General features: G+C 43.4%; 1 protein-coding gene across 1 annotated transcript in view; it reads left to right on the top strand.

Annotated features, from left to right (window-relative positions):
* LOC115760413 (putative uncharacterized protein DDB_G0283779) overlaps positions 1–23,525 on the top strand; it is a 30,146-nt gene extending 6,621 nt beyond the window's left edge. The window contains exon 2 of the mRNA XM_030701717.1: positions 23,470–23,525. Coding sequence (XP_030557577.1) covers positions 23,470–23,501 — 32 coding nt within the window. The 3' untranslated portion in view covers positions 23,502–23,525. The remainder of the gene's footprint in view (positions 1–23,469) is intronic.
* Positions 23,526–27,575: the final 4,050 nt, after the last annotated feature.

Genomic DNA, 27,575 nt, shown 5'->3' with positions numbered 1-27,575 from the left:
TTTCGGAGTCAGTCCACAGTATAGCATCGCTGATCGCTATATTGTGCTCCATTTTGACAGTGTCAATCAACCTCGTTCTTAACACGGCTGCTTGCGATTCCAGTCGTGGAATTGACATCGTTTTCATCAGGGCGCACTTCGTCTTGGCACATAAAAAGCATGCTCGCACGTCGTTGTTGTTGTAGGCGAATCTCAAGTAAGCTATAGCTGCGAATGCTGACTGGCTAGCATCGACAAAAACATGCAGCTGTATTGCCCGCACATGTATTGGGCCAAAGTAACGTAGCGAGCTCCGAAATCCTTCCACGTTGTTCATATCCTGAAGCCATTTACTAAAGGCGCGGGCGATCTCATCTGCTAAGGGTTCATCCCATTGCACATTTTGTCGCCAAATATCACGCATTAGTAACATTCCAGTTATCATGAGACAGCTAAGAAATACCAAAGGATCAAATGTTGACATTATCAAGCTCAAGAATTTCCCCTTGGTAAGGACTCGCTCCAAATTTAGCACACATTGGCTGCCAACACATGCCCGGATTCCTTTCTTCAGCTTCGCCCCATCCGATGCTCCTAGCGGACCCATGTAGGCCCAGGGAGTCAGCTACAGTTGGCAAACTGGAAGTAAACTGGCACAATTCAAATCCAGCATTTGCATGTATTTCTCTTATTATTGTTGATATGGCGATGGTGTCGCCTTAACTATCAAAACTATCCACATAGTCGTCCACAGAGTTACATTCAAGAATACCTTTAACCGCGCGAGGATCTGAATCCTGATACTGTAGGACATTCAAGGTCTTCACATAGTGCGCGGCTCTTGGCGAGCATGATGCTCCAAACGTCATTACCCTCATCTCATAACATCAGGCTCCCGGCGATTAACGCCGTTTCGCCACAGGAATCCCTGGGCTCATCTATCCTGCGGCTGAATCAACACTTGATGGAACATCCTTCGGATGTCTCTACAAACGCCAACGGCACCTTCCCGAAAATGGAGGAGACCGGCCGGCAGCGACTTGTAGGGCTGCCGGCCGTTGAATAACACCAGTCGAACACCAGACTTAGGAAGTCGTGCACCGTTGTCCATCGACGCAACTTAAGTTCCCTTGTTGCGTCAATTGAGTATTCACTGGCTGCGGTGCCCTTGTGCGCGGATCCGCTGGCTGCGGCATCCGTCCAGTATTCATCACTCTGTCACCAGCTGGCTGCGGTGTATTGTGACTCAGAGCATCATGGTCATGTAAAAGTCGATGATGCCTCTTCCGGCATCCATTGACTTAGCATTCGTTGGCCGTTCTGCAGACTCTTGCCATAAGGCCATCTAGTAGACACGAGAAACAAAGCCGGTGCCTTTTTACAAACGTCCACATTTTTAGTGGAGAGGCTAAGTTAAACTCGTTGCAGTCTCTGACTGCGTGTTGCCATTACAGATTGGACACTGTTTGGTGAGACGTCGTTGTCGCCCTTCATTATTCCGGTTAATGCTGGTATGCAGCACGCTTTTGCTCTTTACTATCGACGTCCACAATCGTACATACCACATTGGCGTAGGCCGTTAACTACGCGCTAAAATGAACGAAAAAGGCCCAATCGTAGCTGCATGTCTGGCCCATTTCGCTCTCTTGCTTGGTGGTAGCTTAGCGACCAAATCCTCCATCAGTGTAGGATTCGCTAAATGCTGTTCCCCGTTTGCAGGCGGCAAGGTTACTCACTCGTGTAGCAAATGGCAAGATTTTAGCTATGCTGTGCTCTTGAATTGCCTGCACCTCTCTCTTTTGGGCGGCCATATCTAAAACGTAATTGTTCACAGATTCACGTGCTTCGCCTTTGAGTGCCTTCAACAATCGCTGATTATTCTCCAAATTCGTACAGTTGCACTCCAAAGTTGTTTCCGTAAACGCGAAGAAGAATATAGCTCAGCTTGGCCTCCAAACTGGGGTAGATGTGGTAACTTGCGTAGCAGGCATACATCGTTCCTGGGAGTCGCCCATGCGAAGTTCCCAGTTGCCTGCGTTGGCTCCAAAATTATCGCTTGTTGGTTTTCTTGTGCCGGGGTGTATTCCTGCAGAACAATATGGCGTCGAGCGACTTGATGTTGTAGAACAGTTATCCACAAGTGTAGTCCGCTCTACCGTTTGCAACTGTGGTCCCAAATTTCCACTCAATGACGTAGGCAATGCCTCACACAAAGATGGCGACATACTCAAAATGGCAGTTTCTCTCAAAATTGTTGTTTCACTCAAATTAACACTTGAATTTGGGACTTCACTCATAATTGGCGGTTAACTCAAATTTCCACTCGACGATGGCTTTTCACTACGTCAACATTACTCAACTTAACGGGATTAGTAACTGTACTCACATGTGCTTGACCTCTTTAACTCGTGCTCTAGCGCAGCGACTCTCTTTATAAAATCCATGACTTGCGTACTTGAGAGTTTCGTGCGTGGGCGTGGCCCTCCTGTCAATATGCTGGCTCGTGCACTCACTCCCGCGGCCACAGTGCCGGCAGGTTGTACACTTGTGTCCACTTCCACGGTGCTAAGGCTTTATGGCGCGCTTACAGCGATACAGTGCTCACCATATTACTTGTCCGCTTAGGCTGCGCTCTACTTGCCGTGGTAGCTATCTCCTGGCCATTGTTCAAGCGTGGGCTTTTCCTGGGTGACCGTTGTGTAATCCTACTTAGCTTGGAGATAACATATACTATATTTTACGCTGGCTGCGTACAAATGGTAACTCTATAAATGGTATGGAGGCCCTGCCTGTGCTGTGTCTATGTACACTCACTGCATTTCTGATACATTCCTCACAATGTTAGTTGTCCGCTTAGGCTGCGCCCCACTCGCCGTGGTAGCTATCTCCTGGCCATTGTTCAAGCGTGGGCTTTTCCTGGGTGACCGTTGTGCTCGGAGATTACTTGTACTATATTTTATGCTGGCTGCGTACCAATGGTATATGACTATAACTGTGCCCGTACATTCAGAGGGCACAAATACATACTTTCAGAATATACTTAATACTATTGAAATATATATAATATTCTAGAAGCAACATATCATGTTTGGTGACTCTAGCTCTTATTATTTATCCAATTTTCTCAGAAAACAGGATGGGTTTCAGGTAAAAACTCTAGCTCTAATTATTTACCCAATTATCTCAGAAAACAGGATGGGTTTTAGGTAAAAAACAAAAAGTAGGTGTAATATTGTTTAATAAGTAAAAAGTAATAAGTAAAAAAAAATAACCTTTCAAGAAGGAATGGTTGGCCACCAAAAAAATAAGAGAAGAACAAAAAAAAACAAAAGAATTTGTATTTAACATTAATTTATTCAAATTTTATATTAATTAATCAGCTATGCAATTATTATAATTTCAATTCTAAATTATATTATCAAAAAAAAAAACAAACAAAAAAAAACTTTCACTACATGTTCCCGCACTGCCGCTCTGGCGACAGAAGCATTATATACTATATATATATATATTTGTACAAAATGCAAATGTATGTAACGGGCAGAAGGAAGCATCTCCGACCCCATAAAGTATATATATTCTTGATCAGCATCAATAGCCGAGTCATCTAGCCATGTCCGTCTGTCTGTCCGTCGTCTGACCGTATGTATAAACGCTGGGATCTCAGAACCTATAATAGCTAGAGACCTGCAATTTTAGATGTAGGTCCTCCTAATGCCTGCGCAGATCGATTCGATTCCGATCATCGATAACTAACTCCGTTTCCAAGCAATCGATAAAATCGATATCGTCATCCTGACTTTTGAGCAAATTGGGTAAATGAGCTAGAGTCACCAAACATGATATGTTGCTTTTAGAATATTATACCTATCGCCACCTCCCCGCTACCACACACACATGGCTATAAATCAAGTTAGTAACCCAACTTGTATGGCCAACCAATTTAAGCCACAATATAAATAATATATATATAAGATATATATATATAATATAAAATAAAAGTTATATGCGCAATTGGATGGGGCAGCAGCTTTAAGAATTTCTGTATACATGTACACACACACATTCATGCGCGTGTGCTTCGCATTATATAGTATTCTAACAGCATGGTAATTGCTTTTTTCTGTAATGCTATTTTAGTTTTTTTTTCTCATAAGTACTTAATTTTTGGTGTGGCTGCTGAGTAGAGGCATAGCAAGTGGTGCGAGTTCGAGTCCTGTATTGGAAAGTATTTTTTTTTCTGGTGTGGCTGTTGAGTAGAGTTGACAGCAACTAGTGCGATCAGTTGCGAGCTCGAACCCTGCCAAGGGAACTTTTTTTTTTTTAATTTATTTGGTGTTGGAATAAGAGTGTTCAGGGTATTCCCTAGTCGGGCTCTCCCGACTAGAACCTCTTACTTGTTTAACATTATATTGTTGCATAAAATTATTTAAATTAAAATTGAGCTGGTTGTTACTAGTTTCGGAAGCAATTAAAAGCCGCTCTTATATACATACATATGTACGAGCAAGTGTCAAGCGGGAAATTGGAGTAAGGCGGAGTCTGTCTACATATATACACCTACATGCATTAACTGTTGCGCGCGCTTAAGAGTACAGTGCTGACAATAAGTCAACGGTCAACGAACTTTCGTGTGCAGTCTTAATTTGTTTTTTTATTACCTTTTTTCATTTTCTTCGGTTGCCATGGAAAGTTCCAGTGCTGTAGGCCAATCTAGCCTCACCTAAACGCACTTTGCCAATAATGATGAAATTGCATTGTCGGTGCTGCTCAAGCGGATTGAAAAAAAGGAATCTGCATTCGAAAACGCTCAAAACAAATTGGAACAACTAGACTTTACGAAATCGGCAGTGAGTTACGCGACGCTTTTGATGAGCTTTCAGTAACTTTGGAGACTTCGGTGCGGTTTGAAATCGCTAAGCGCAGTAGAGCATTGCCGGCCAGCTCCACATTTCTAAATAAGCCTATTGCTGCTCCGTCAATGACTAGATCCAGAGCGTGGTCAGATTTCTTTTCAATGTTCACAGCTTTACTCCCTTACTCACAAACATTGAAAAAATGCAGCACTTGCGGCTCTGGTTGAAAGACTTTGCGCTGGATACCATTCGGTCATTGGAAATATCAGAGGCTAAATTTTCAATAGCATTAAATTTATTGCAAAAACGATTTGATAACCGTCGATTAGTATTTCAGGCACACATCGTTGAACTGCTGGGGCTCAAGAAGGTAGAGAATGGCTCCGCTGGCATGCTGCGTGAATTGTCGGATAAGTTTAATGCCCATATTCGTGCACTCACCAGTTTGGGTAGCAAGGAGCAAATTGCTGGTTGCATCCTTGTTCAGGTGCTACTGCAAAAACAAGATCCTGCTACGCAGGCGAAGTGGGAAGAGAAGCAGGAGGATCCCGCCTTTGCAAATTTAATTCTATCATGGGCAAAAATTGCCACATTTTTGGATCAACGCTGCAGAACCCTAGAGAGTGTGGATTACGCTATGGGAACCTATACGCCGAGCTTTCAGGTGGGCAAGAACAAAAAGACTAACCCCAGTAGGACATCACTCGTTGCTACTAGCTCAATGGCTGATGTTTGCGTATTTTGTAATGATGAAGAGCATAATATATGTCAATGCCCAATATTTGGCAATTTGTCTCCAGAGATGCGTCTCTAGGAAGCAAAACGATTATCTTTATGCCTCAACTGCCTTAAAAGGGGACATCTTTTACGAACATGCCATTCCGGAACTGGTCGCACATGTGGCTTGCAGGTGGCGGTTCCCAGCACGGCGGTACCTCTCTTTTGGCAAATCGTGTATCGACTGATGCCTGCACTGAGTCTGATGGCCGAACCGATGAGTTAATTCAACGATTTTGGGAAGTAGAAAGTTTTCCAGAGCCTGTTGCTAAAGCAACAAAGGAAGAGCTTGACTGTAAGGAGCAATATGTTAAGAACATTTCGCAGATTTATATCGCTTGAGAGAAAGATGTATCGTCATCCCAACCTTAAATCCCAGTATTGCGCGTTCATTCAAGAGTATATGGAGCTCGGACATATGACTTTTGTCGAGAGTCGTTACGTTTATGCAAATATTTTTTCCCTCATCATTGCGTGAAGGAACAAAGCACGAGCACCAAACTTCGTGTCGTGTTTGATGGATCAGCTGTCACCAGCACTGGATGTTCGCTGTATAAAGTGTTGATGGCTGGACCCGTTATATAACCGAAGCTGTTTAACATTTTGATCCGATTTCGCACATTCCCTGTTGCTCTTACTGGAGACATTGGCAAGATGTATCGCTGTGTCAGAGTTACGTCCCAGATAACTACCTACAATGCATCTTGTGGCGTAATTCTACTGATTCTGAAATAAGTGTCTTTAAGTTGGACACAGTTACGTATGGCACAAAATCAGCTTCGTTTCTTGCTGTTCGAGCAATGCATCAATTGGCAGTCGACGAGCAACAATCATTTCAAATTGAAGCAAAAATTCTTCGACGAGATTTCTATATAGATGACCTTATATCTGGCGGAGCTTCGGTCCAAGATGCGATCGACGTATTAAATCAAACAAAGGGCATCCTCTCTAAAGATTGCTTTGAGCTCAGAAAATGGTGCTCGAGTCACTCTGCAGTGCTAAAAGGCGTCCCTGACAAGGTTATGGACTCGTTTTTAAAATTTAGCGATAAAAGCGACATTACTAAAACCTTGGGCCTTGCATGGGATCCTTCAACTGATAGACAGATACTTAAACCTTGCAAGAGATCTGTTCTGTCCACTATAGCTCCTTTTTACGATCCACTAGGATTAATTGGACCAGTCATCGTTAGGGCTAAAATCCTTATGCACCTTTTTTGGAAGGGAAACTCTGATTGGGATGAGAGTCTTCCAACTTCTCTAAATACTGCCTGGCAGGAGCTTTGCCAAACTTTCAGCAATGTTCAATTATCAACCTTCCCCCGGTTGGCTTGCAATACAATGTGCGATGTAGAGGTTCACGGGTTCTGTGACGCCAGCATTATCGCGTACGGAGCTTGCATTTATGTAGTTTCAAAGAGACATCATTCGAGTTCACGCATATTTTGCTCTAAAGCACGAGTGCAGGAAGTGAAATGAAATTATTTACCGGTACAATCTATTGTTGGTCAGATTCATCAATATGTCTATTATGGATCCGAGATGAATCGTCTAAGTTCAACGTATTCGTTGCAAATCGGATCGCCACTATCCAGGAGCTCACCGCGGGCTTCCAGTGGCATTATGTTTCAGCAGCCAGTAATCCAGCTGACATTCTTTCCAGAGGGGCCACTCTCAACGAGCTTGTACAGTCAAAACTTTGGTCATGTGGTCCGGAATTTTTGACTGGTCCACAAAGGTGATGGTCTGCGACTTGTCTTCTTGAAAAACCAAAAGAGTGTTGCTGATCACAGATCCTGCAGATGATGCCATATTAAGGTGCAAATATGTGAATTCCTTTTCTGCTATTCAACGAGTATTTACCTATGTGTACCAGTTTATCCATCGTATTCGGCGCCCCGGACTTTTGGTCCCCAACATACGTTTTGGGTCCTTCATACTTTTTTACACTCACATCATTATTTCCCTTTCAGGATGAATTTGGTATTCTTCGAGTCAAACCTTCCTTATGAGGCCCATCATCCTATTATACTGCCTAGACAACATCCAGTTACCATCGTCCGTGTCACTCACTTTCATGAGCGGAATCTCCATGCTGGACCACGAGCTTTGTTGTGAGCAATTCGTTTGCAATATTGGCCGATTGGTGGCCGTAAAACTATTTCCAGCATGGTAAACAAATGCATCAGATGTTTCCGGAACAAGCCCCGCTTGGTGGAGCACGTAATGGCTAATCTTCCAAAGGAGCGATTTGTTGAAACTCGAGCGTTTGATATAACTGGTGTGGACTTTTGCGAACCATTCTTCTACAAGCCTGACACTCGAACCAAAGCTCCTATAAAATGCTACATCAGCGTATTTATTTGCTTCGCCACAAAAGCCATTCATTTGGAGTTGAACAAGGATCTATCTACGTGTGCATTTCTCAATGCTCTAAAGCGCTTTATATGCACTCGTGGCAAGCCACGTCAGATTTGATCTGACAATGCCACCAACTTTGTCGGCGCCAAAAACGAGCTGTTGGAGCTAAAAAATCTTTTCCTCAGTAGCTGTCATCAAGAGGCTGTGCTCCAGTTTTGTTTGGCGGACACAATTCACTGGCGCTTCATTCCACCGCGCTCCCCTCACTTTGGTAGCCTTTGGAAGGCGACGCTAAAAACTGCAAAACATCACTTCTATCGGGTCGTGGGATCAACTCTTCTGGGGTTCAAAGAGCTTCGTACCCTTGTGTGCCGCATAACGGCAGTCAGTAATTCTAGACCACTGCATCCCATTTCAGAAGATCCAGAAGACCTTGCTGTTCTTACCCCAGCTAATATTTTGGTTGGTGGCCCACAATCCACGTTCACAGAACCGAGTCAATCTAGTCTTGTCCGTCTGCCTGTCCGTCCGTCCGTCTATCCGTATGTATGAACGCAAGGATATCAGAACCAACCGAACTTGTATTGCCCACCAATTTAAGCCACAATTTAAATGCAATTGACTTTTTGAAAATATACAAAAATTCTATGGTACAATAAGATATCCAGTGGAAAATTGTATTAATGTCGGCTAAGAAACACGTGTTTGCGGCAGATAGCGCAAATTCCAAGAATTTCTGTACCCATGTACACACATACATTCATACACGGCTGCTTCGAATTCTATTAACAGCATTGCAATTGCGATTGTACTGTGCTGCTATTTTAATTCGTGTATTCTCATTACGAATTAATGATTGGTATGGCTGTTGAGTAGAGGCGGCGGCAAGTAGTGCGGTTAGTTGTGAGTGCGAACCCTGGCAATGGAATTTTTATTTTTCCTTATTACTAAAAACTAATGTTTGGCGAGGAACATATATGTATTTAAATTAATTTGTATATTTAAAGTGAAAAATTAAGTCGTTAATAATACCTTTTTTGAACAAAAGACAGGATTGTTTGACGCACAGAAGTCGACTTAGCTTTATTCGACAAAAACTCTTCCAAGATCTCCTATTATTTGTATCGATACATTGAGTAATAAACAGACAGAGGAGGCATTTGGATCAAAAGATCTTTTTCAAAATACTTCTTGAGCGATACCGAGGTTGCTAACACAAATTGCAAACACAACACCCGGCTGTCTAAAGCTACTTTTGCCGATACCCAAAATTCTAAGACAACTTTACAACATGTTCTATAAAAACCAACAACAACCATAATCTAAACAGTCAATCCTTGCTATTTTTTTTGTTTTGATCTTCTTTCTCATTGTTGTGGTATCTTAGCACTGATATGCCTATAATTCGCAAAGTCACAAAGTCATGACTTCTTCTTCTCCACTCGCTTTCAACTTGGCATTTGTTTCTCATCGGGATTCGCGTTAAAAAAAAAACACAATTTGACCTACTAATAAGGGCTTTAACCAAATACCACTAACCTTCTTATATAAATTAAGTCTTCTGGGCAGGCTGCTGGTCAGATTGAGTTATAGTTGAATCCAATTAAGTCTTCTGGGCAGGTTGCTGACCAGATTACCATAGTTAAATCCAAATAAGTCTTCTGGGCAGGTTGCTGGGCAGAATGGCAGAATGACTGAATGTAAATGTACTCTTAGGACGATTAGGGTGGAAAGCTTGACTTCGCTTTCTTATTACTAGCCTTGTGCTCAGAAATAAAATATCAAATAATATTAATAATGATGATTTGATGAATGACTAAGTATGACTTTAATGTTTCACAATCGAGTGTTTTTACAAAACTAAATATTGTTGGATCTTAAAACTAAAGCTAAAGCCAAAACCAGAAGTTTAAGCTACCCAAATCATAGCCGGCAATGCCGACTCAGCATAAAACTTAGCATAACTGATTAACAATTCAACTTGCGACATAGGCAAGTGTCATGTTACGAGTGACTACTTTTTAGCCGGGCATTGTACTGATTCGTCAACACAATGCCCATGCGAGAGAACTGTAAATATAAGGGGTCTAGCAAGCGAGGGTTATTTGTTAACTTGTGTGTATATGTCGGCGTATAAGGAATGTCTGTGTGGTTGCACGTAGAATGTCGCAATAATGATTGTTGCGACTGTTCTAGACATCGAAACTCGCTTCGCTCTGAAGCTTTATAGAATGGAGTATAATACTCGCACTCCGACATCAGAAGTGCATCTCATGCATAAAAGGAGTTTCAAAGAGCGGTGTTTTATGGAAAATAATTAATAATTTGATGAATCTAGGGGATGATGAACACCCTTTATAAAGATTATTTATAGTAGATTTTTATATTATAACATACTGATAGTAGCTTTAACGAAGGGTGAGGCCTTGGAAAGGCTAAAAATTACTCATGACGTTCTCACTAAAGCTGGATTTTCATTTAATGTAAAAAAGTTTTCTTTTCTTAAGTCATCTGTTCGATATTTAGGATATGAAGTGAGTGCTGGTGAAATTCATTCAAATTCGCTTAAAATTTTAGCGTTGACTGCCCTACCACCTCCTCAGTCGGTCTCTGCTTTAAGAAAATTTATTGGACTAGCGTCCTACTTTCGGCAATTCATGCAAGCATTTTCTTGTTTTATGAAACCGTTATTTCTTTTAACATCAGAAAATAACGATATTAGTTGGAATCCGAAAAAAAATTAATTTCTATTCTTACACAAAAGCCTGTATCCAATCGAGTTACATACCGATGCAAGTCCTATGTTGTTGAATATTACAGTAAGGTTGTTTCACCTGCTGAGCCACGATACCATTTATATGAATTGGAGACTCTTGCTGTTGCCATGGCAATCAAATATTTTCGCCACTATTTGTTGGGCAGCGAATTAATTTGGCAATAATTTTCTAGCAATTAGCGTATGGCTGAACAATGTCATTATTCTGATATTTTTTATATCAGGAAATTTTCTTGCCGACGACATCGGCTGTATCTTTGTTTTGCGTACCAAGCCGCATAATAGCGGATCAGGAAAGATGTTCAGTAAAAATGTTTCAATTATGGCAGCATATAATTAAACGAGGCTTGATAAAAACAAGGAGACTATGTGTTATTATAAAAAAATGAATGAGGAAAGAAATTGTGGTAGTCTTGAGAGCTGATGAGTGTGACAAACTTGAAGACATTTGTCATGACACTGTGGCACTGAGAGAGAGTGCGGTTGGACTCATACACGATGGCTAAGACCGCACCATGATAGTCACGCCGTGCACAAGTGCTCGATCACGGCGTGCTGAAGCGGGTGATATCGTGGCAGGGGTCAGAGGTTGACAGACCTGTATGGATCCGCTTCATGTTATCGTTGCTGGGCAGCAAGAGCCTATAGACGTGTAATGACAGAACAACAAAAAAAAAAAATAGAAAGAATAAAAGAAAAGAAAATCTGCAATAAAGTATGATTTTAAGAGGCTTGGTACTAAATTGTGAAATTGTTAGAATGATATGTCTTTATGAATTATTGTGCACGAGATCGTGTTAGAGTCAAAATGGCCATGTCGACGCATAATGAATGTCTGTGTGGTTGCACGTAGAATGTCACAAAAATGTCAAAATATTTGGTAGTTCACAATGATTGGGAATGGCAACTGAAGTTGTATGTTGCGACTGTTCTCGAAGCATTATTGTCGCTTTGCTTAGAACTGTCAGGGCAAGGCGACAATGTCACCGAGTGTGGTTCGATGAGATACGAAGGTAAAAGGAAAAACGTTGAGTTCTGTAGCTTCCGGAGACGCTACTCGCTTCGCTCTGAAGCTTTATAGAAAAGAGAATATTACTCGCACTCCGACATATACATATTTATCCAATGTCTGATAGAAACATAATTCCGTATTTAGTGTGGAATTATTAGTACAATCATTAATAATAGTTTTCTTTTTTTAATTATATACCAATATTACAAATAGGGGTATCACTGCATCGACGCCAAATAGTTGTTGGTCTGTGTGTCTCATCTCACACATTTTGGTAAAAAATCTGCATTAATGTGTCTGCCAAACTGAGGAAAGTCTAAAAATTTAAGAAGATTGCAATATTCTGTTGCGTATGTGACGTCTTTTGTGTGCAATCACTGCGTACAGTAAATTTATACATTTTTAAAAAAATTCATTTTTAAATGACTTAAATGTACATATAAAAGATAGGAATTTATTCTAAACAACACAAGAAATAAAACTCGATGAAATGTGACGTCATTATTTGTGCCTTTTGTGTCTGCGGTAGCAAAAGGCACATACATTCAAATGCTCTATCATGTAAACTTAAATGACTTAAATGAAATATTTATATTTTATATTCTAATTTTTTGTTTGCTTTGGGGACCTATTTTGCTTTAAAAAAATCAGTAAATAAATAAATCTAAGTCTTTTCTACTTGCAACCAACCGACAACTTTTGTGAGATCGTGATAGGTCTGCCTATGCTGTCCTCCAGTTCCTGCCCATGCTGTCCTTCAGTTCCTATCTGTTCGCTAAGAAACGTCCACACTCGAATATGATGTTATTGGCGTCCTCTACGATTCCTCTGCCGCACCAAGAACACTCGTTTGCTTTATCGTAGCTGAATCACTGCAAGTAGCTGCTGAAGCATCCATGGGCAGATAGGAGTTGCGTTAAATAGAAGTTAGTATTACCATACTCCAGGCTTCCAAGTTTGGGATAAGCCTATGCGTCCAGCGTCCTTAAGATACGCGATCCCAGCGTGATTGCCATCGTGCTATCCTCTGATCTAGTTCAGTTTTATGCTCAGCCAGTTCATTGGGCGGAACCATCCCTGATATCGTCCGGAAGGCGCAGCTGATCCGAAGAGCGCTTAGGCGATATATAGAGGTTACGCCTTGGCTGTAGCTAGGAACCGCCATTGCTCCGCTCCAGATGGGGGATGCGCTCGACAGGATTCTGCTGCTTTTTTGTGTACATTCTCCAAGTACTTTCTGAATGACATTCTTACCAAATTGACTTTGGGACAAGCCACAATTGTCGTCGACAGCTGCTTCAAGCCTGGTGCAGATTAGCTTCTCTAGGACTTTGCCCAAAGTGTCCAGGAGGCAGATCGGCCTCTATGATGATGGTTCGTCTGGGGGCTAACCTGGCTTCGATAACTGGACGAGCGCTTGGAGTTTCCATATTGAGGGGAAAGTTCTCTCCTTTAGGCACATGTTGAAAGGCTGCGCGGGCTGTAGACACAGCGCTCGGTTGAGAATTCCATTCGGACCTGGCGCCTTACTGGGATTCAGGCTTCTGGCGATCGTCAGCACCTCATCGACTGACACTTCGTCGTTAAACACCGGGGTGGCTGCAGCATGGTTCGATGGGCCAGTTTGCAATGGGTTTATTTGCCATTTGGGAGGCTCGACTCTCTGCGTTGCCGGCTGTGGCAAACGATTGGACTGCATTCGAAAGGGCCGCGGGGTCGAAAGTATCAAAGCGGTAAGCTTTCCACCCTAGGCTTCTCTTTCTTGCAGTTCCTTCACCCATCGTGCATATTATTGCGGAGTGGTCGCTTGCGGTATATACGTCGCTTACTTTCCATTTTGTTGCGCTAAAAAGTGACGAGCTTGCGAAGGTGAAATCGATTATTGGTCCGGTACCATCCCGACTAAAGGTGTTTTCCAAGCCGAAGTTTAACAGGGCTATATCCAGGGATGCGAAGCTTTTCAACAGGGCCCGACCTCTTGCGTAAGTTGCTTGGCTGCCCCATTCCACTGCCCAGGCGTTAAAGTCATGCGTCTAATGCAGCTTAAACTTCGCTAAGCTGCATGCTCGGAGAGCAGCTTTTCCATCCTGATCTGCGGTCCATATTCTCGGGCAGTTGGCCTCTCGGTGGTGAGGTTCGCTGATAATGGCGATATCTATGCGCATTTCGCTAACAGTCTGCTCGAAGAGAGCTTGAGCAACTGTGCAGTGGTTAAGGTTTAGTTGGAGTAACCCTCACATTTCATTTTGCGTACAGCCTCGCGGGAAGCCGGACACCTGAAGCTGCCTGTCCGTTGATTTCTCGCCTTTTCGTGTGCAAAGGCTACATTTTGGCGGCTTTGAGCATTTCTGTGCACGGAGAGGAAAAGATAAGATACTGATGGCCCGGACCAACCGTATGCACGATTTGCTGACTCCGTCAATACCTACGTACTAAACCTCCCCCCATTGATATTGCTCTCTCCGAACATCGGATGACGTACATAGAGACGGCGTCTTCCGTCGCTATTCAGGCTATGTATATTTTCTCCATTGCCTTCGCCAATATATCTACTGGCAGCATACTTGCCAATACTGTGTCTGCCTCGTGTGTGGAGTGCACTGAGCCTATAGGGGTCTGCCATCTTCATTCTGAGGCTGCTCTGGGTCCTCCTATGGTGGGTAGCATCCTCGAAAAGGCCGCCTCCATTTTGGCTGCTTTATGGCTAACATACGTGAGATCGAAAGCTAAGCCTGTTGTCTTACATGACCCCAAGATACTTAATGGATGCCTTTGACTCGATACTAACACTGTCTACCTGAAACCTAGTGTGTGTGTGTGTGTTTTTTTCATTATTTTTTTTTTTAATATTGAATAGGGAAAGCACTTAAAGCCGAAAAGTGTGGGACTTTTACCCACTAAAACTACCACCTATTCTTCGTTTCCGTCTCGCTGAACAGCCGCTAAGTATTACCTCGCTAGGGGGAGATGGCATGAGTTAAAACTTGAATTGCGCTGTCTTTCAGCGCGATGCAAGGATTTGATGATTTCTGCAGCCATATGGATAACTAAAGCCCAATTGTTTTGCCAGCTAAGTAGGATATCTATTAAGTCCGTGACTGCAAAATTTGTCCAAATTTTTTGGCTTAGCATTTCCCGTTCAGCGGAAAATCTGGGTCAGACAAAAAAGACGTGCTCTGCGTCCTTTATGGTCCGCGCACATTGTGTGCAAAACGGATCCGTCTCATTCCTAAACCTAAAGAGATAGGTTTTAAAGCATCCATGTCCTGTCATTAGCTGGGTCAAATAGAAGTCGGTTTGTCCGAACTTCCAGCTTACCCACGGCCGTAGGTCCGGGACTATGCGTTTAGTCTAGGTGCCATTGGAAGCAGACGCCCATCATGCTTGCCATTCTTCTAGTGTTGTCTCCGGCTGCGTGCTGCGGTGCGGCCTCGGAGAGGACTCGGAGTGCGCATCTTCTGTACGATGCCCCACATTTGCAGTGTTAGGAACGGATCCTCATTACTGGTCCCCAGATCGATGACGCGTAGAGGAGCATCGGCTGAACCACGTTGCAGATCAGCCATCTGCTGCGCTGTCTAGGGCCTCCAGTGTTTGCCATTATGCCGGATAGTGCATTTGTAGAGTATCTTAGATGATCTTTGCAATGAGCCTGTGATCCAGCAAGACGCCTAGATATTTTATAGCAGGCTTGGAAATTACTTCGGTGCCGTCCACTGTGTTGTTTGCAATTTCCACTTGCTTCCGGCTACTGATAAAAACTGCCTCTGGTTTTTGCGCAGCTAAGTTGGGGCCATTTTCTAAAAGCCACCTAGTCATCTTTTGGGATGCTTCATTTGTTTTCCTCTCCACTTGCACTTTCTACTTCGCCACCGTGACAATTGCGATGTCGTCTGCGAAGCCTACGATGCTGCAGCCAGGTTGTAGTGTAAGTCGGAGCACTCCGTCATACATCACGCTTCAAAGCAAGGGTCCAAGCACCGATCCTTGAGGAACGCCCCCAGTAATGGCGTACTTGCGTCGTCCTTCAGTCGTGTCGTATATGAGTACCCGGTCCTTGAAGTATTCGGCAACAAGACTGATGAGGTACTCAGAAATCTGCAACCTGGAGAGTGCCAGGAGTATATTTGACTAGCTTGCCGAGTTAAACGCGTTTTTTATGTGTAGTGTTGTCACAAGGCAGTACTTTTTGGATACGCCGTGCCATCGCGTGCCTTCTATGGCCTTCCGTGCCGTGTCCGCTACCAATTTGATAGCGTCGACAGTGCTCGTCTGTTTACGGAAGCCGAACTGCTGGTCCGACAGTCCGTTGCGGTCAGCGATCTCCTTCTCTAGTCGATCGCAGATGATACGCTCGAAGAGCTTGCCCTTCGCGTCCAGGATGCAGAGTGGCCTGCATGCAGAGGAGTCCTGCGGGTCCCTTCCGGCTTTAGAGATGAGGACCAGTCTCTGCAACTTCCAGCTCGTCGGAAAAGTTCTAAAAGCGCTAGCGATGGTCTTCACCACTGCATTGTGGATGCCGTCGGGTCCTGGCGCTTTGTTTGATTTAATACGCTTTAGCGCGGCAGTTATGTGTTCTGTGTCGATGGGAGGAAGAGGATGGTGGCGTAGCTCTGTCTGCGAGTTTGCCCATTACCGTTTTGTAGGCTTGACCGAAGGGCTGAGTGTCTACTTCGTCGCATCCAGCATTTCCGCTTGAGTCGCTTAATAGCCAGAAGTGGTAGGCAGCGCGAGCTTCTTCAGATTCGTGCTCCAAGGCCAGGTTTGCTATTTCCCGTCGCGCTCGCCTTGCTGCGCTCTGGTACAGCCGTCTTGCGGTGTGACACCTTTTACGGGCATTCTCAATATGTGGTTGCATATTCGTCGAGTTGAATGCTGCGGGGCAGATAGCAGCTGTACCGATAGATGCTGCCGATCTTGGCTCTTGCGTATCCCAGGGCCATTTTTGTGTCACTCACTAGGAGTAGTGGTTTTCCGCAGCTTCATATAGCAGCACCATGTTCGGTGTTTTGGACCCAGGTCTCTTCAGACATAGCCGTGTATGGTTCGCTCAGTAATGCCACGTCGGATCGTATCTCTCTGGCTGTTTGGGTCAGTAGTTCCTGCGCGGCTCTGTAGAAGTTTAAATTAAGCTGTAGAATCTTCATTTTTTAGTTCCTTTTATTTACGGCCTTTACAAATGTTACAAGGGTTATGTCCCATGTTCTTCTGTCCCTTTCGATAGTATGCACGCTGGTCCCTCATGGCATGCTTTCGATACCTGGTCTGTTCCACCACAGTTGTAGCACTTGCCTGTTGGCTTCTTCTAGGCACTTGAAGCATCTCTTCTACGAAAATGTCTCCGTCGATTTTTGCAAAAACTGCATACAAGACATAGGTAGGTGAGCACCACTCGGGGATATCTTTGACCTCTACAATGGCATATTCAGAGTTTTTACTTACGCGAGTTTTTCCATCTTCTCTTGTACGGCCTTGAGCTTTTTCGCTGTCGGATCGTCTCCTGCTTTTTCCATCTGTAGCAGCAGCTCTCCAGCGGCTGCTCGCCGTATTTTAGTGACGTTCTCTATATACTTTTGAAGGGATTCATCGGATTCATCATTTTGCACTTTCCGAAGGACCTCGGCAATTGAACCCATATCCTTGCACTTGACCAGCAGGGCATCTGGTCTGATTGGCATTTTACGTGGCTTTTTTGGTCGACGGTTCACTAGCTGCCACGTGCTCTCTATGGCGGTTCCTTCCTTAGGGCGAACGGCGATCGCTTTTTGTAACTGCGCTGCTACGAGTTGGTGGCTCTTCTCGTTTTCTTTGCCTTAGTTGTTTGTCTGATTACTGCAGGGCTTACTGTCTTCCCTGTCTTGTTGATGCGGTTCTTGATCTGCGTAACAAGTTCCGTGTCGAGTTGCTTCTTAGCGTCGTTTTAGCTTTTTGGGCAGATTGTGTCTATCCGCACCTGGTCTTCTATTTGGGCGTACACTGCCTCCTAGATCTTCTTTATTTGTGCCAGCAAATTCTTCATTCCCTGGCTTACGTGTCGCACCACAGGCTTTTTCTCATTGACGAGATAGATTATCTCGTTCACGATTTTTCCCAGATGCCTCATCTGGCTGTAGCAGGAGTCTTTAGTGTCGTTTTCTTGCTTAGGCGGTGTTTTCCGGGCCGTGCTGTCCGTGCTTCCCGAATTTCTGCCTCTCTTCTGCGAATTCGAACTTGCGCCTGCTGAGATGCAGTTGGTAGCGTCGCATTTGGTCGGAAGAGGTGCATCGGCTTGGTCGGCTTGCGGTGGAGTTTTACCAAGTCTGCTAAATTTCACAAAGGCGAGACCATCTTCGCACTATACGAGCTCAGCCTCGCACGTTGTTGTTTTTGTTGCGTCTATTATTGCTGGTGGAGGTATCCCCCTTGTGGTCTTGTATTAATTTTTTGGTGTTTGGTCAGTTTGTAGGTCTCAGGGTATTTTGAGAAGCTATGCATGGAGAAAGAGATGAGCACAAGTGCGCAAAGCAATGAGTGAGAGCGAGGCACACTCTGCATATGCGTTTAAGTTAACAGAGACCAACGACACCAGCTCCAGATGCTGATATCGCACTGGCCCGGATGTTCTTATGAGCTAACATGGGTCAGCAAAATGCAATATAACACCAGCCACAGATGATGGCATAGCTCTGGGCCAGATGTTATTGGACGTCGGCAGCGCACGAGGCGCAAGCTAAGCATTCTAGCGGCCGTTGTGCACACAATAGCTAAGGTCATTTTGATCAATCTTTTGTAAGTTTAGTTTTTATACGGCTTTCACTGAGGCACATCGGCCGAACGACTTCGCGCATAAATTAACTCACTCACTACGGCGTATCGGCCCAGTGTTTTATAAACAATAATTAATTAATTGATTTTGTGTTTCTTAAATAATCAAATAATCAAAAATAAAGTACTATAACGAAACTCCGCGAGGAGCTTTTATGTATATATTAATTGGCGCCTAATGACCATTTTGTTCTATAATTATTTTGTGTGCTGTGCAGTGTAAAAAACTAATCTACCAGTACAAGACTCTTAGCGCTGGGTAAAAGCAAAACCCAACATACCAGTGCAAACAATAAAATCTGTGCCTGACCTACATCAATTTACGTCAGCGGCACAAGCCCAATAAAAAGCCATTTGATACACCGAAGCCGCTGGAGCTCTCAAGCGGGTTTGGGCAGCGAAGTAACCCAACACGCATAGATTTCAGCGAGGGATTATAAAAGAGCATTCGCGACTGCAGCGTGGGAAGCAGTAGTTTTAGACGTAGAGCATACTAGGATCAAATAAAATGTAAGTGGGCCATCATTTGGCACAAACTTTTTTCAATTTGCGTGGATTATTTAAAATAAAATCCAAAAATACATAATTGAGAAATATTAAAATTGCAGTAATTGTGTTCGAACTTACTTTGAGTAGCACAATTTTGCATCCATCAGCAATTTTCAATAAACTCTTCTCTGTCAGCATTCATTTAATTTACTTTTGTTATTTGCCCTTGAAATTGTGTTGTTATTATTGTTGACAGTATAGTCCATGAACAGAACAGCTTCTCAGGTACAGAGACCGGTCTGCGTGGGGATCTGAGTCAGACGACTCCACCACCTTAGACAGGGAAGCCGTCCCGCAAAAAATCGCTGACAACAGGTGTAAAATAGGAATGGATCCTGAGCAGCTTAGGACTTTTGTGCAGGCCGCATTGGCTCCGCCTTAGAAGCACAGTGCGCAGTATTGAAGCAAAGAGATGCAGAACTGAGGGCTTCCTTAAACGCTCGGATACAAGAATTGGCAGGCAGAATATCTGCCAGTAGTATAGAAACACCGCCGATCTAAGCATATGAGCCGGTGGAAATCAGAAATGACGTCCAATGTAATGAATAATTGGACGCCGTTAAATGCTTACCAGAATTTACGGGGGTGCCAGAGACGTACGCCTCTTGGAGACAAGCTGCAATAGCGGCATATAAAATTTACAAGCCATATGACGGCAGCTCACGCCACTACCAGGCGGTCATTCTTAAGAGCAAAATTAGAGGGGCAGCTGACACAGTAATGAATTTTGATGCCATAATAAACCGTCTCGGCTTCACATACAGGGATAAGAGAGGCATTCACGTCATAGATCAAGAGATGAGCACCCTAAGACAGGGCTCATTAACAATTTTACAATACTATGACGAGGTTGAGAAAAAGCTTACTCTTCTCATCAATAAGGTCAACATGTCCTACGAACCAAGCATGGCACAAGGGCTCTGTACGAAGTTCAGAGATGATGCGTTGCGTGTTTTTGTCTCAGGCCTAAAGCGTAGCCTGACGGATGTCCTGTTCGCGGCAAAGCCTAAGGACTTACCATCGGCCCTAGCTCTAGCGCAAGAGGTAGAGGGTAACCATAAGAGGTACACTTTTGCCGCTAGCTTCGCTAAAGGGCAAGAAGATAGGAAACGAAAAGTGACCCCGAGGCCGCAGGCCCGTCAGCAAGATAGGGGTCAACATCAGTGGGATCCGCAATCCCGCGGCTCCAAAAATCCTCACTTCACTAAACAACAGAAACAGCAACAAATTCAATTTGAGCAACAGAGTGGCAGGTGGAACGAAGGTGGCGGGTCACAGGAACCAATGGACGTCGATCCATCTGTGTCAAAAATTCTACAACCATCGCAACCATCGTAGGCTGGTGCCTACGTTAACTCTAGCGCTCCTCAAGCCTACAAAAAAAAAAGGCCACGTCTGGGCGATTAAGCGGACAGAGGAGTCAGAGAGTCAATCACACAGCTCACGAGCCTGATCAAGTTCGTATGCTAGCTCTGCAATAGCAGCAGAACAGCAAATTGCCGACGATAATGGTAGCGAGTATGACTCAGACACTCTCAATTTTTTAGGGGAAGCTCCCTGCTGCCCTACATCAGTAGGAGAGTTGCAGGGATCCAAATGAGATTTCTCATCGACAGGGTCGCTTCCAAGAATTATATCATTATATCAGAATTAAATTTAAAAGGTGTGCGCCCAGTAAAATCTTCTTTCTCTACCCATTTTATACCAATGTTGACTGCGCCGACGCACCCGATGCTGTAAAAGATGCATTCCTAAAAATGCTAAAAAGTAAACATAAGGCCTTTGCGGATTCGGAAGAAGCACTTCCCTATAACACATCAGTGGTGGCCACTATCAGGACCACTGATGAACAACCAGCTTATGTCCGACTGTACCCCTATCCCAAGATAACAAGAATATGCGCCTCGCATCCTATGCCTAATATTCCAATGATTTTAAGGAATCTTGGCAAAGCTAAATACTTTTCGACATTGGACCTGAAATCCGGCTATCACCCGATCACGCTAGCAGAGCGTGACCGTAAAAAAACAGCTTTTGCAGTTAACGGGTGAAGTACGAATTTTGTCGACTTCCCATTGGGTTGAAGAATGCGGCCAGCATCTTCCAAAGAACTGTTGACGACGTACTGCGTGAGCAAATTGGCAAATATTGTTATGTCTATGTTGACGATGTCATCGTCTTCTCAAAAGACGAAAATTTTCATGTCCAACATGTAGAGTGGGTCTTAAAGAGCTTGTACGAGGCAAATATGAGAATCTCCATGGAAAAATCGCGTTATTTTAAGAAAATCGTAGGTTTTCTTGGTTTCGTGGTAACCAGTAATGGAGTCAAAGCGATTCAGGAGTTCCCGGAACCTAAGAATATATTCGAGATCAGATCATTTTTAGGACTGGCCAGTTATTATAGGTGTTTCATCAAAGACTTTGCCTTAATAGCAAACCCCATTTCTGATCTTCTAAAGGGTGAGAATGTAAGTAAACATAGATCGCGAAACATCCTGGTGGAACTCTCTGAGCTTCACCATCACGCATTCCAAAAGCTACGCAACATTTTGTCATCAGAAAACGTCATGCTCAGATACCCTGACCTTAAGAAGCCGTTTGAACTAACGACAGACGCTTCAGCTTGCGTCATAGGGGCAGTGCTTTCTCAAGAGGGTCGCCCCATCTCAATGATTTCCAGAACATTGAAACCAACGGGAACTTTTGGCTATAGTTTGGGCCCTTAGCAAGCTACGTTACTACCTATATGGGGCAAAAGACATTAACATTTTCACGGACCACCAACCGTTAACTTTAGCCGTTTCTGATTCAAACCCGAGCGCCAAAATTAAAAGATGGAAGGCGCGCATTGAGAAAACGAATGCGCAAATATTTTAGAACCCAGGCAAGGATAATTTAGTTGCTGATGCGTTATCGTGACAACGGCTCAACGCTCTTGACGAGCTGAATACTAATTCCTACGCAGCCACAGTCCACAGCGAGCTGTCCTCGATCTATACAATTGAGTCAACCGAAACTTAATTGTTTCCAAAATCAAATTGTCATTGAGGAGGCACGCGTCCCCACTTAACGCAACTTCATTCTTTTCGGGGACAAGAGGCGTCATGAAGTGAGCTTCACTGATCGCACAGCCCTTCTAGATGACCTCCCTGACTTGATTAATCCAAATGTAGTTAGTGCCCTCTATTGCAGCCTGCACACACTAGCACAGTTGCAGGATGGCTTAGTTCGAAAGTTTCCAGGCACTAAGTTCTGGCACTGCAAAAACCGAGTTGCAGATGTCTTCAACGTTGATGAGAGTAGAGAAACTCTCGTTGCCGAACATAATAGAGCGCACAGAGCAGCTCAAGAAAGTGTTAAGCAATTGTTATCAGAATACTATTTCCCTAAAATGGCGAAGTTGACTAAGGAAATTGTGGAAAGTTGTAGAATGTACTCAGCAGCAAAATCGATAGGCACCCGAAAAGACAAGAGCTGGAAGAAACTCCGATCCCTGAGACTCCTGGGGAATTTCTACACATTGATATTTTTTTCTACGGACGAACAATTTTTGTTGACCTGTGTTGATAAGTTCTCTAAATTTGCAGTCGTACAACCAATTCAGTCGCGTAGTATCGGGGACTTAAAAGCTCCACTACTGCAGCTCATGAATTTCTTTCCAGCCAGAACAATTCATTGCGACAACGAGCCTTCGATGAATTCTTAAACGATAAAGACCCTGTTGTTAAACAACTACGGAGTCCATATTGTTAATGCGCCGCCGCTGCATAGCACCTCCAATGGCCAAGTCGAGCGCTTCCATAGCACTCTAGCCGAGCTTGCACGTTGCCTCAAGCTGGAGAGAAACATCAGTGACTCAGTCGAAGTCATAATGCTAACCACGATTGAATATAACAAGACAATACATTCAGTCATCAACAAGAGACCTTTTAATGCCCTCCATGTGCTCTCAGCGAACCTGAAAGGGAAATATCAGCAAAGTTAAGGAGTGCGCAACATGCGCTCCGGACCAGGCTGAACGACAATCGGTAAAATAGAGTCATTGAAGTAGGTGAAAAAGTACTAGTAAAAAGAAACCGCAGGCTTGGCAATAAACTCACGCCCTTATGTGAAGAACGGATCGTAGAGGCAGACCTTGGTACGACCGTTCTCATTGGAGGGAGGGTGGTCCACAAGGACAACCTAAAGTAGGGCGAGAGCTGAAATATAACATCGATTCTATGCATCCTGAATTTAACTATAAGTTTCAACATTTGAGCCACAAGGCTTCACCTTTAAGTTTTAATATTTACGCCCTTGGCATTACCTTTAGACACGTAGTAATGGTTTGGTCCATTTTGTCTGTCTTCCGCAGGTTCGGGTCTCTGCTGTTTCTATTTTTGGTAAGTGCGGCAGCGCGTGTGACTAATTACTCAAACGCCAAGTATATTCCCATTGTTGAGGGCCAAGTTCTGGTCTGGGAGGAATTCAATTTCGTCAAGCACACAGCAAACATCTCTGAGTACGAGAAAATGGTAAGTGAAACAATTGAGCTATGTGAAATGTTTCCGCAGTCACACATGAGAAAGCTTCTAAGCGTAGATGCGTCCCACCTCAGAGATCAGTTAGAAGCTCTTGGCGTGCACCACAGGGTGGCAAGATGTTTAGATTTCTTGGGTACAGCCCTCAAAGTAGTTGCGGGAACACCTGACGCCAGTGACTTCGAGAAGATCAAATTCACTGAACTACAGTTGGTGAACTCTAACAACAGATTGGTAGCTATCAACACAAAAGTTCAGGAACAAATCAATCAACTCACTACAAGTGACAACACATTACTAAAAGCTGCAAAAAAGAATCAGATAGATTTCGGGCATTTATACGAAACTCTTTTAGCTCGGAATAGAATGTTGCTGATGGAAATGCAAAATTTGATTCTCGCTGTTACCCTTACAAAAATTAATATCATAAGCCCAAATATATTAGATCACGCAGATTTGAAATCTGTTTGGATCGATGAACCCACAGGTACTTCAATAGCTGACCTTATGTCAGTTGCGTCCGTGAAAGTATTACAATCTGTTAATGCCCTTCACTTTATCATTAAGTTCCCGAAAATCAAAATGGCTTGCAGAAAGGTTATGCTGTATCCTGTTGCACATGAGAATACTGTGCTACAATTGACGACATATACATATACATTATAGCTGAGTGCGGAGATCAAGTGCTTGCCCTTAAGAATTGCGTTTCCACGCCGGAAGGAACCTTTTGTCAACTTTCACCGACCAGCTCTTGTGCCAGAGAGCTGCCTGCTGGTGGCTTGGCAAACTGCCAAATTCAGCCGAGTCACTTAGACCCGATCACATGGGTCGATGACGGAATTCTGATCATCAATAACCGGCCTGCTAAAGTTTGCACTGACAACGGTACTGAGACTTGGGTTCACGGAACGAATCTAATCACGTTCAATAATTGGGCTCTAATCAACGAAACTAAATACTTGAATCCGAACAACGTCCAGAGTTAGATCCCCGGCATCGCGGCATCTCCCCTTCTGAACGTCATCGGCTACCAAGACGTGCTGAGTCTCCCTTACCTTCATCGCTGGAATGAACGTAACCTGGAGATCATCAAGAAAGTCAATGACGATATTGGAAGCGTCGACAACGTGGTAATAGCCTTCTTGTTGGGTGCTGTGTTGCACCATAATTTGCGTCGGAGTCACCTACCGTCGGTTCACCAAAAACATGACATCGGCCAAGGAGATTAAAAAGATGATCGCCGAGATTGAAGCGGCCGAGAACGGCCTTAACTTAAAAGGGGAGCAGTTAACAGAGGCCAATGACACCAGCTCCAGATGATTACATAGCACTGGGCCGGATGTTCTTACGAGTTGACAGGGGTCAGCGAAATGCAATATAACACCAGCCACAGATGATGACATATCTCTGGGCCAGATGTTATTGCACGACGGCAGCGCACGAGGCGCAAGCTAAGCATTCCGTTGTGCACACAATAGCTTAGGTAATTTTGATCAATCTTTTGTAAGTTTAGTTTTTATACGGCTTTCACTGAGGCACATCGGCCGAACGACTTCGCGCATAAATTAACTCACTCACTACGGCGTATCGGCCTAGTGTTTTATAAACCAATATAAATTAATTAATTTTGTGTTTCTTAAATAATCAAATAATCAAAAATAAAGTGTTATAACGAAAATCCGCAAGCACTTATTATTTAAATATTTATTTATACACATATGATTTTGGAATTCAAAATTAACATACATACATGTATTATGAAAAGGCATCAACCGCAGCGACGCCGTGCGCTGAGCGAGATGCGGTTTCATACTGAACGTTCGGATTTTGAGGCCGGCGTTCGGCTGCCACTCTCAGCAGTCTCACTCTCCCTGGGCATAACAAAATAGTCGAAGGCACCCTTGGAGCTGACTCGTTGCGATTTAACATGTTCCGAATATTCGGCTGCTTGACGTATCTATACATTGTATGGTTAGTGGTAGGAGTTAATGTTATTCACAATGGTGGACAAAAGTATTTGACATTAGAAAAATAAAATAGTTAGAGCGATTTCTTATGATTTGTTCAGCTTATAATTTTAACGACTATTAATTAGCGACAAATAATTGTTTGTTTGGCTGGCTCGAGGTCCGGGGTTTCTTTATTTGACACAAATTTAAACGCAATTTTGTTTGAATCTAACCAATATATTTCGGCTGCACTTCGGTTACCGTCTTCATGGCACTAACACAAAAAACAACAAGTAAGAGGTTATAGTCGGGAGCTCCCGACTAGCGGTTACCCTGAACCCTCTTATTCCAACACCAAATTAATTAATAAAAAAATGTTCGCTTGGCAGGGATCGAACTCGCAACTGACCGCATTACTTGCTGTCGACTCTACTCAACAGCCACACCAGCAAAAAAAAAAATAATAATACTTTCCCCGGTAGGGCTTAAACTCGCGACAGACCTCACCACTTGCTATGCCTCTACTCAACAGCCACACCAACAATTAAGTACTTATGATAAAAAAAAGGAACTAAAATAACATTACAAAAAAAAAAAATGCAATTACCATGCTATTAGAATGCGAAGCAGACGCGCATGAATGTGTGTGTGTACATGTATACAGAAATTCTTAAAGCTGCTGCCCCATTTAATTGCGCAGTTGCATATAACTTTGGTTTTTCTTAACCGATCTTTATGAAATTATTACAGTATATCTTATTGTACCATAGAATATTTGTGTATTCTGAAAAAGTCAATTGCATTTAAATTGTGGTTTAAATTGGTTGGCAATAAAAGTTGGATTATTAACTTGATTTATAGCTCTGTGGTGGTAGCGGGGAGGTGGCGATAGGTATGAAATGAAAGATACTTGAAATATCTATAATATTCCAGAAGCAACATATCATGTTTGGTGGCTCTAGCTCTTATTATTTACCCAATTTGCTAAAAAAAAAAACAGGATGTCGATATCGATATTTATCGATTGCTTGGAAATGGAGTAAGTTATCGATTATCGGAAACAAACTCGATCTGCGCGGGAACTAGGAGCACATACATCTAAAATTGCAAGTCTAGCTCTTATAGGTTCTGAGATCCTTGCGTTCATACATACGGACGGACGGACGGACGGACGGACGGGCGGACGGACGGACGGGCGGACGGACGGACGGGCGGACAGACAGACGGACATGGCTAGATCGACTCGGCTATAGATGCTGATCAAGAATATATGTACTTTATGGGGTCGGAGATGCTTCCTTCTGCCTGTTACATACATTTGGCTTTCGGACAAATACAATATACCCTTATACCCATTTTTAATGGGTTCAGGGTATAAAAAAATAACATTAAGTTACATTAAATAAAATTTAAACAAATAACAATTAATTAGCAACAATTAAAAAATGTAAAAACATACATTGTTTTACACGTCTGCATTCTTTGACGTGGAGGCTTAAACTAATTGACAATTCAATAGATGTCTGTATAAGCACTAACCAAACAACATATAGACTGGACTACACATAGAAGAAACGTTGGCACAAAAAGTATCGGAGGCATCTGGTCTACACTCGCGAGTAACGGAGTAAGATATACATATGATGTATTTTTGAACCGCTTACTCTACAGGAAAGTGCTTGGCGCACTCTTTTCCATGATTTGGCAATAGAACGGCAACGCTGTTAATTTTTACCTCGCTCGCACTTAATCTCAGCTCAATGCTCCCTCTTTATGTTTAGGGATCGTTTAAATATGTGTGTGTGTATGTGTCCGACAATTAAAACTGCGCACAAATTCAATTTTTCTCAACTGCTGAGGCATTTCTACCCTTTTGAAGAGACGAGTAATATGAAATAAAGACAGGGTTTGCCACGTCGATGCGAAATTCTTGCATTCTCGCTATCGTTGGTAAGGCTAAGCGTTGCCATGCGTGCATTTCAAATATTTTG

Source organism: Drosophila novamexicana, unplaced genomic scaffold, assembly GCF_003285875.2.
Source record: "Drosophila novamexicana strain 15010-1031.04,08,12 unplaced genomic scaffold, DnovRS2.1 tig00000434-arrow-pilon, whole genome shotgun sequence".
Classification (NCBI taxonomy): domain Eukaryota; kingdom Metazoa; phylum Arthropoda; class Insecta; order Diptera; family Drosophilidae; genus Drosophila; species Drosophila novamexicana.
Note: the sequence above shows the minus strand (reverse complement) of the source record. Positions and strands in the feature narration are given on the sequence as shown.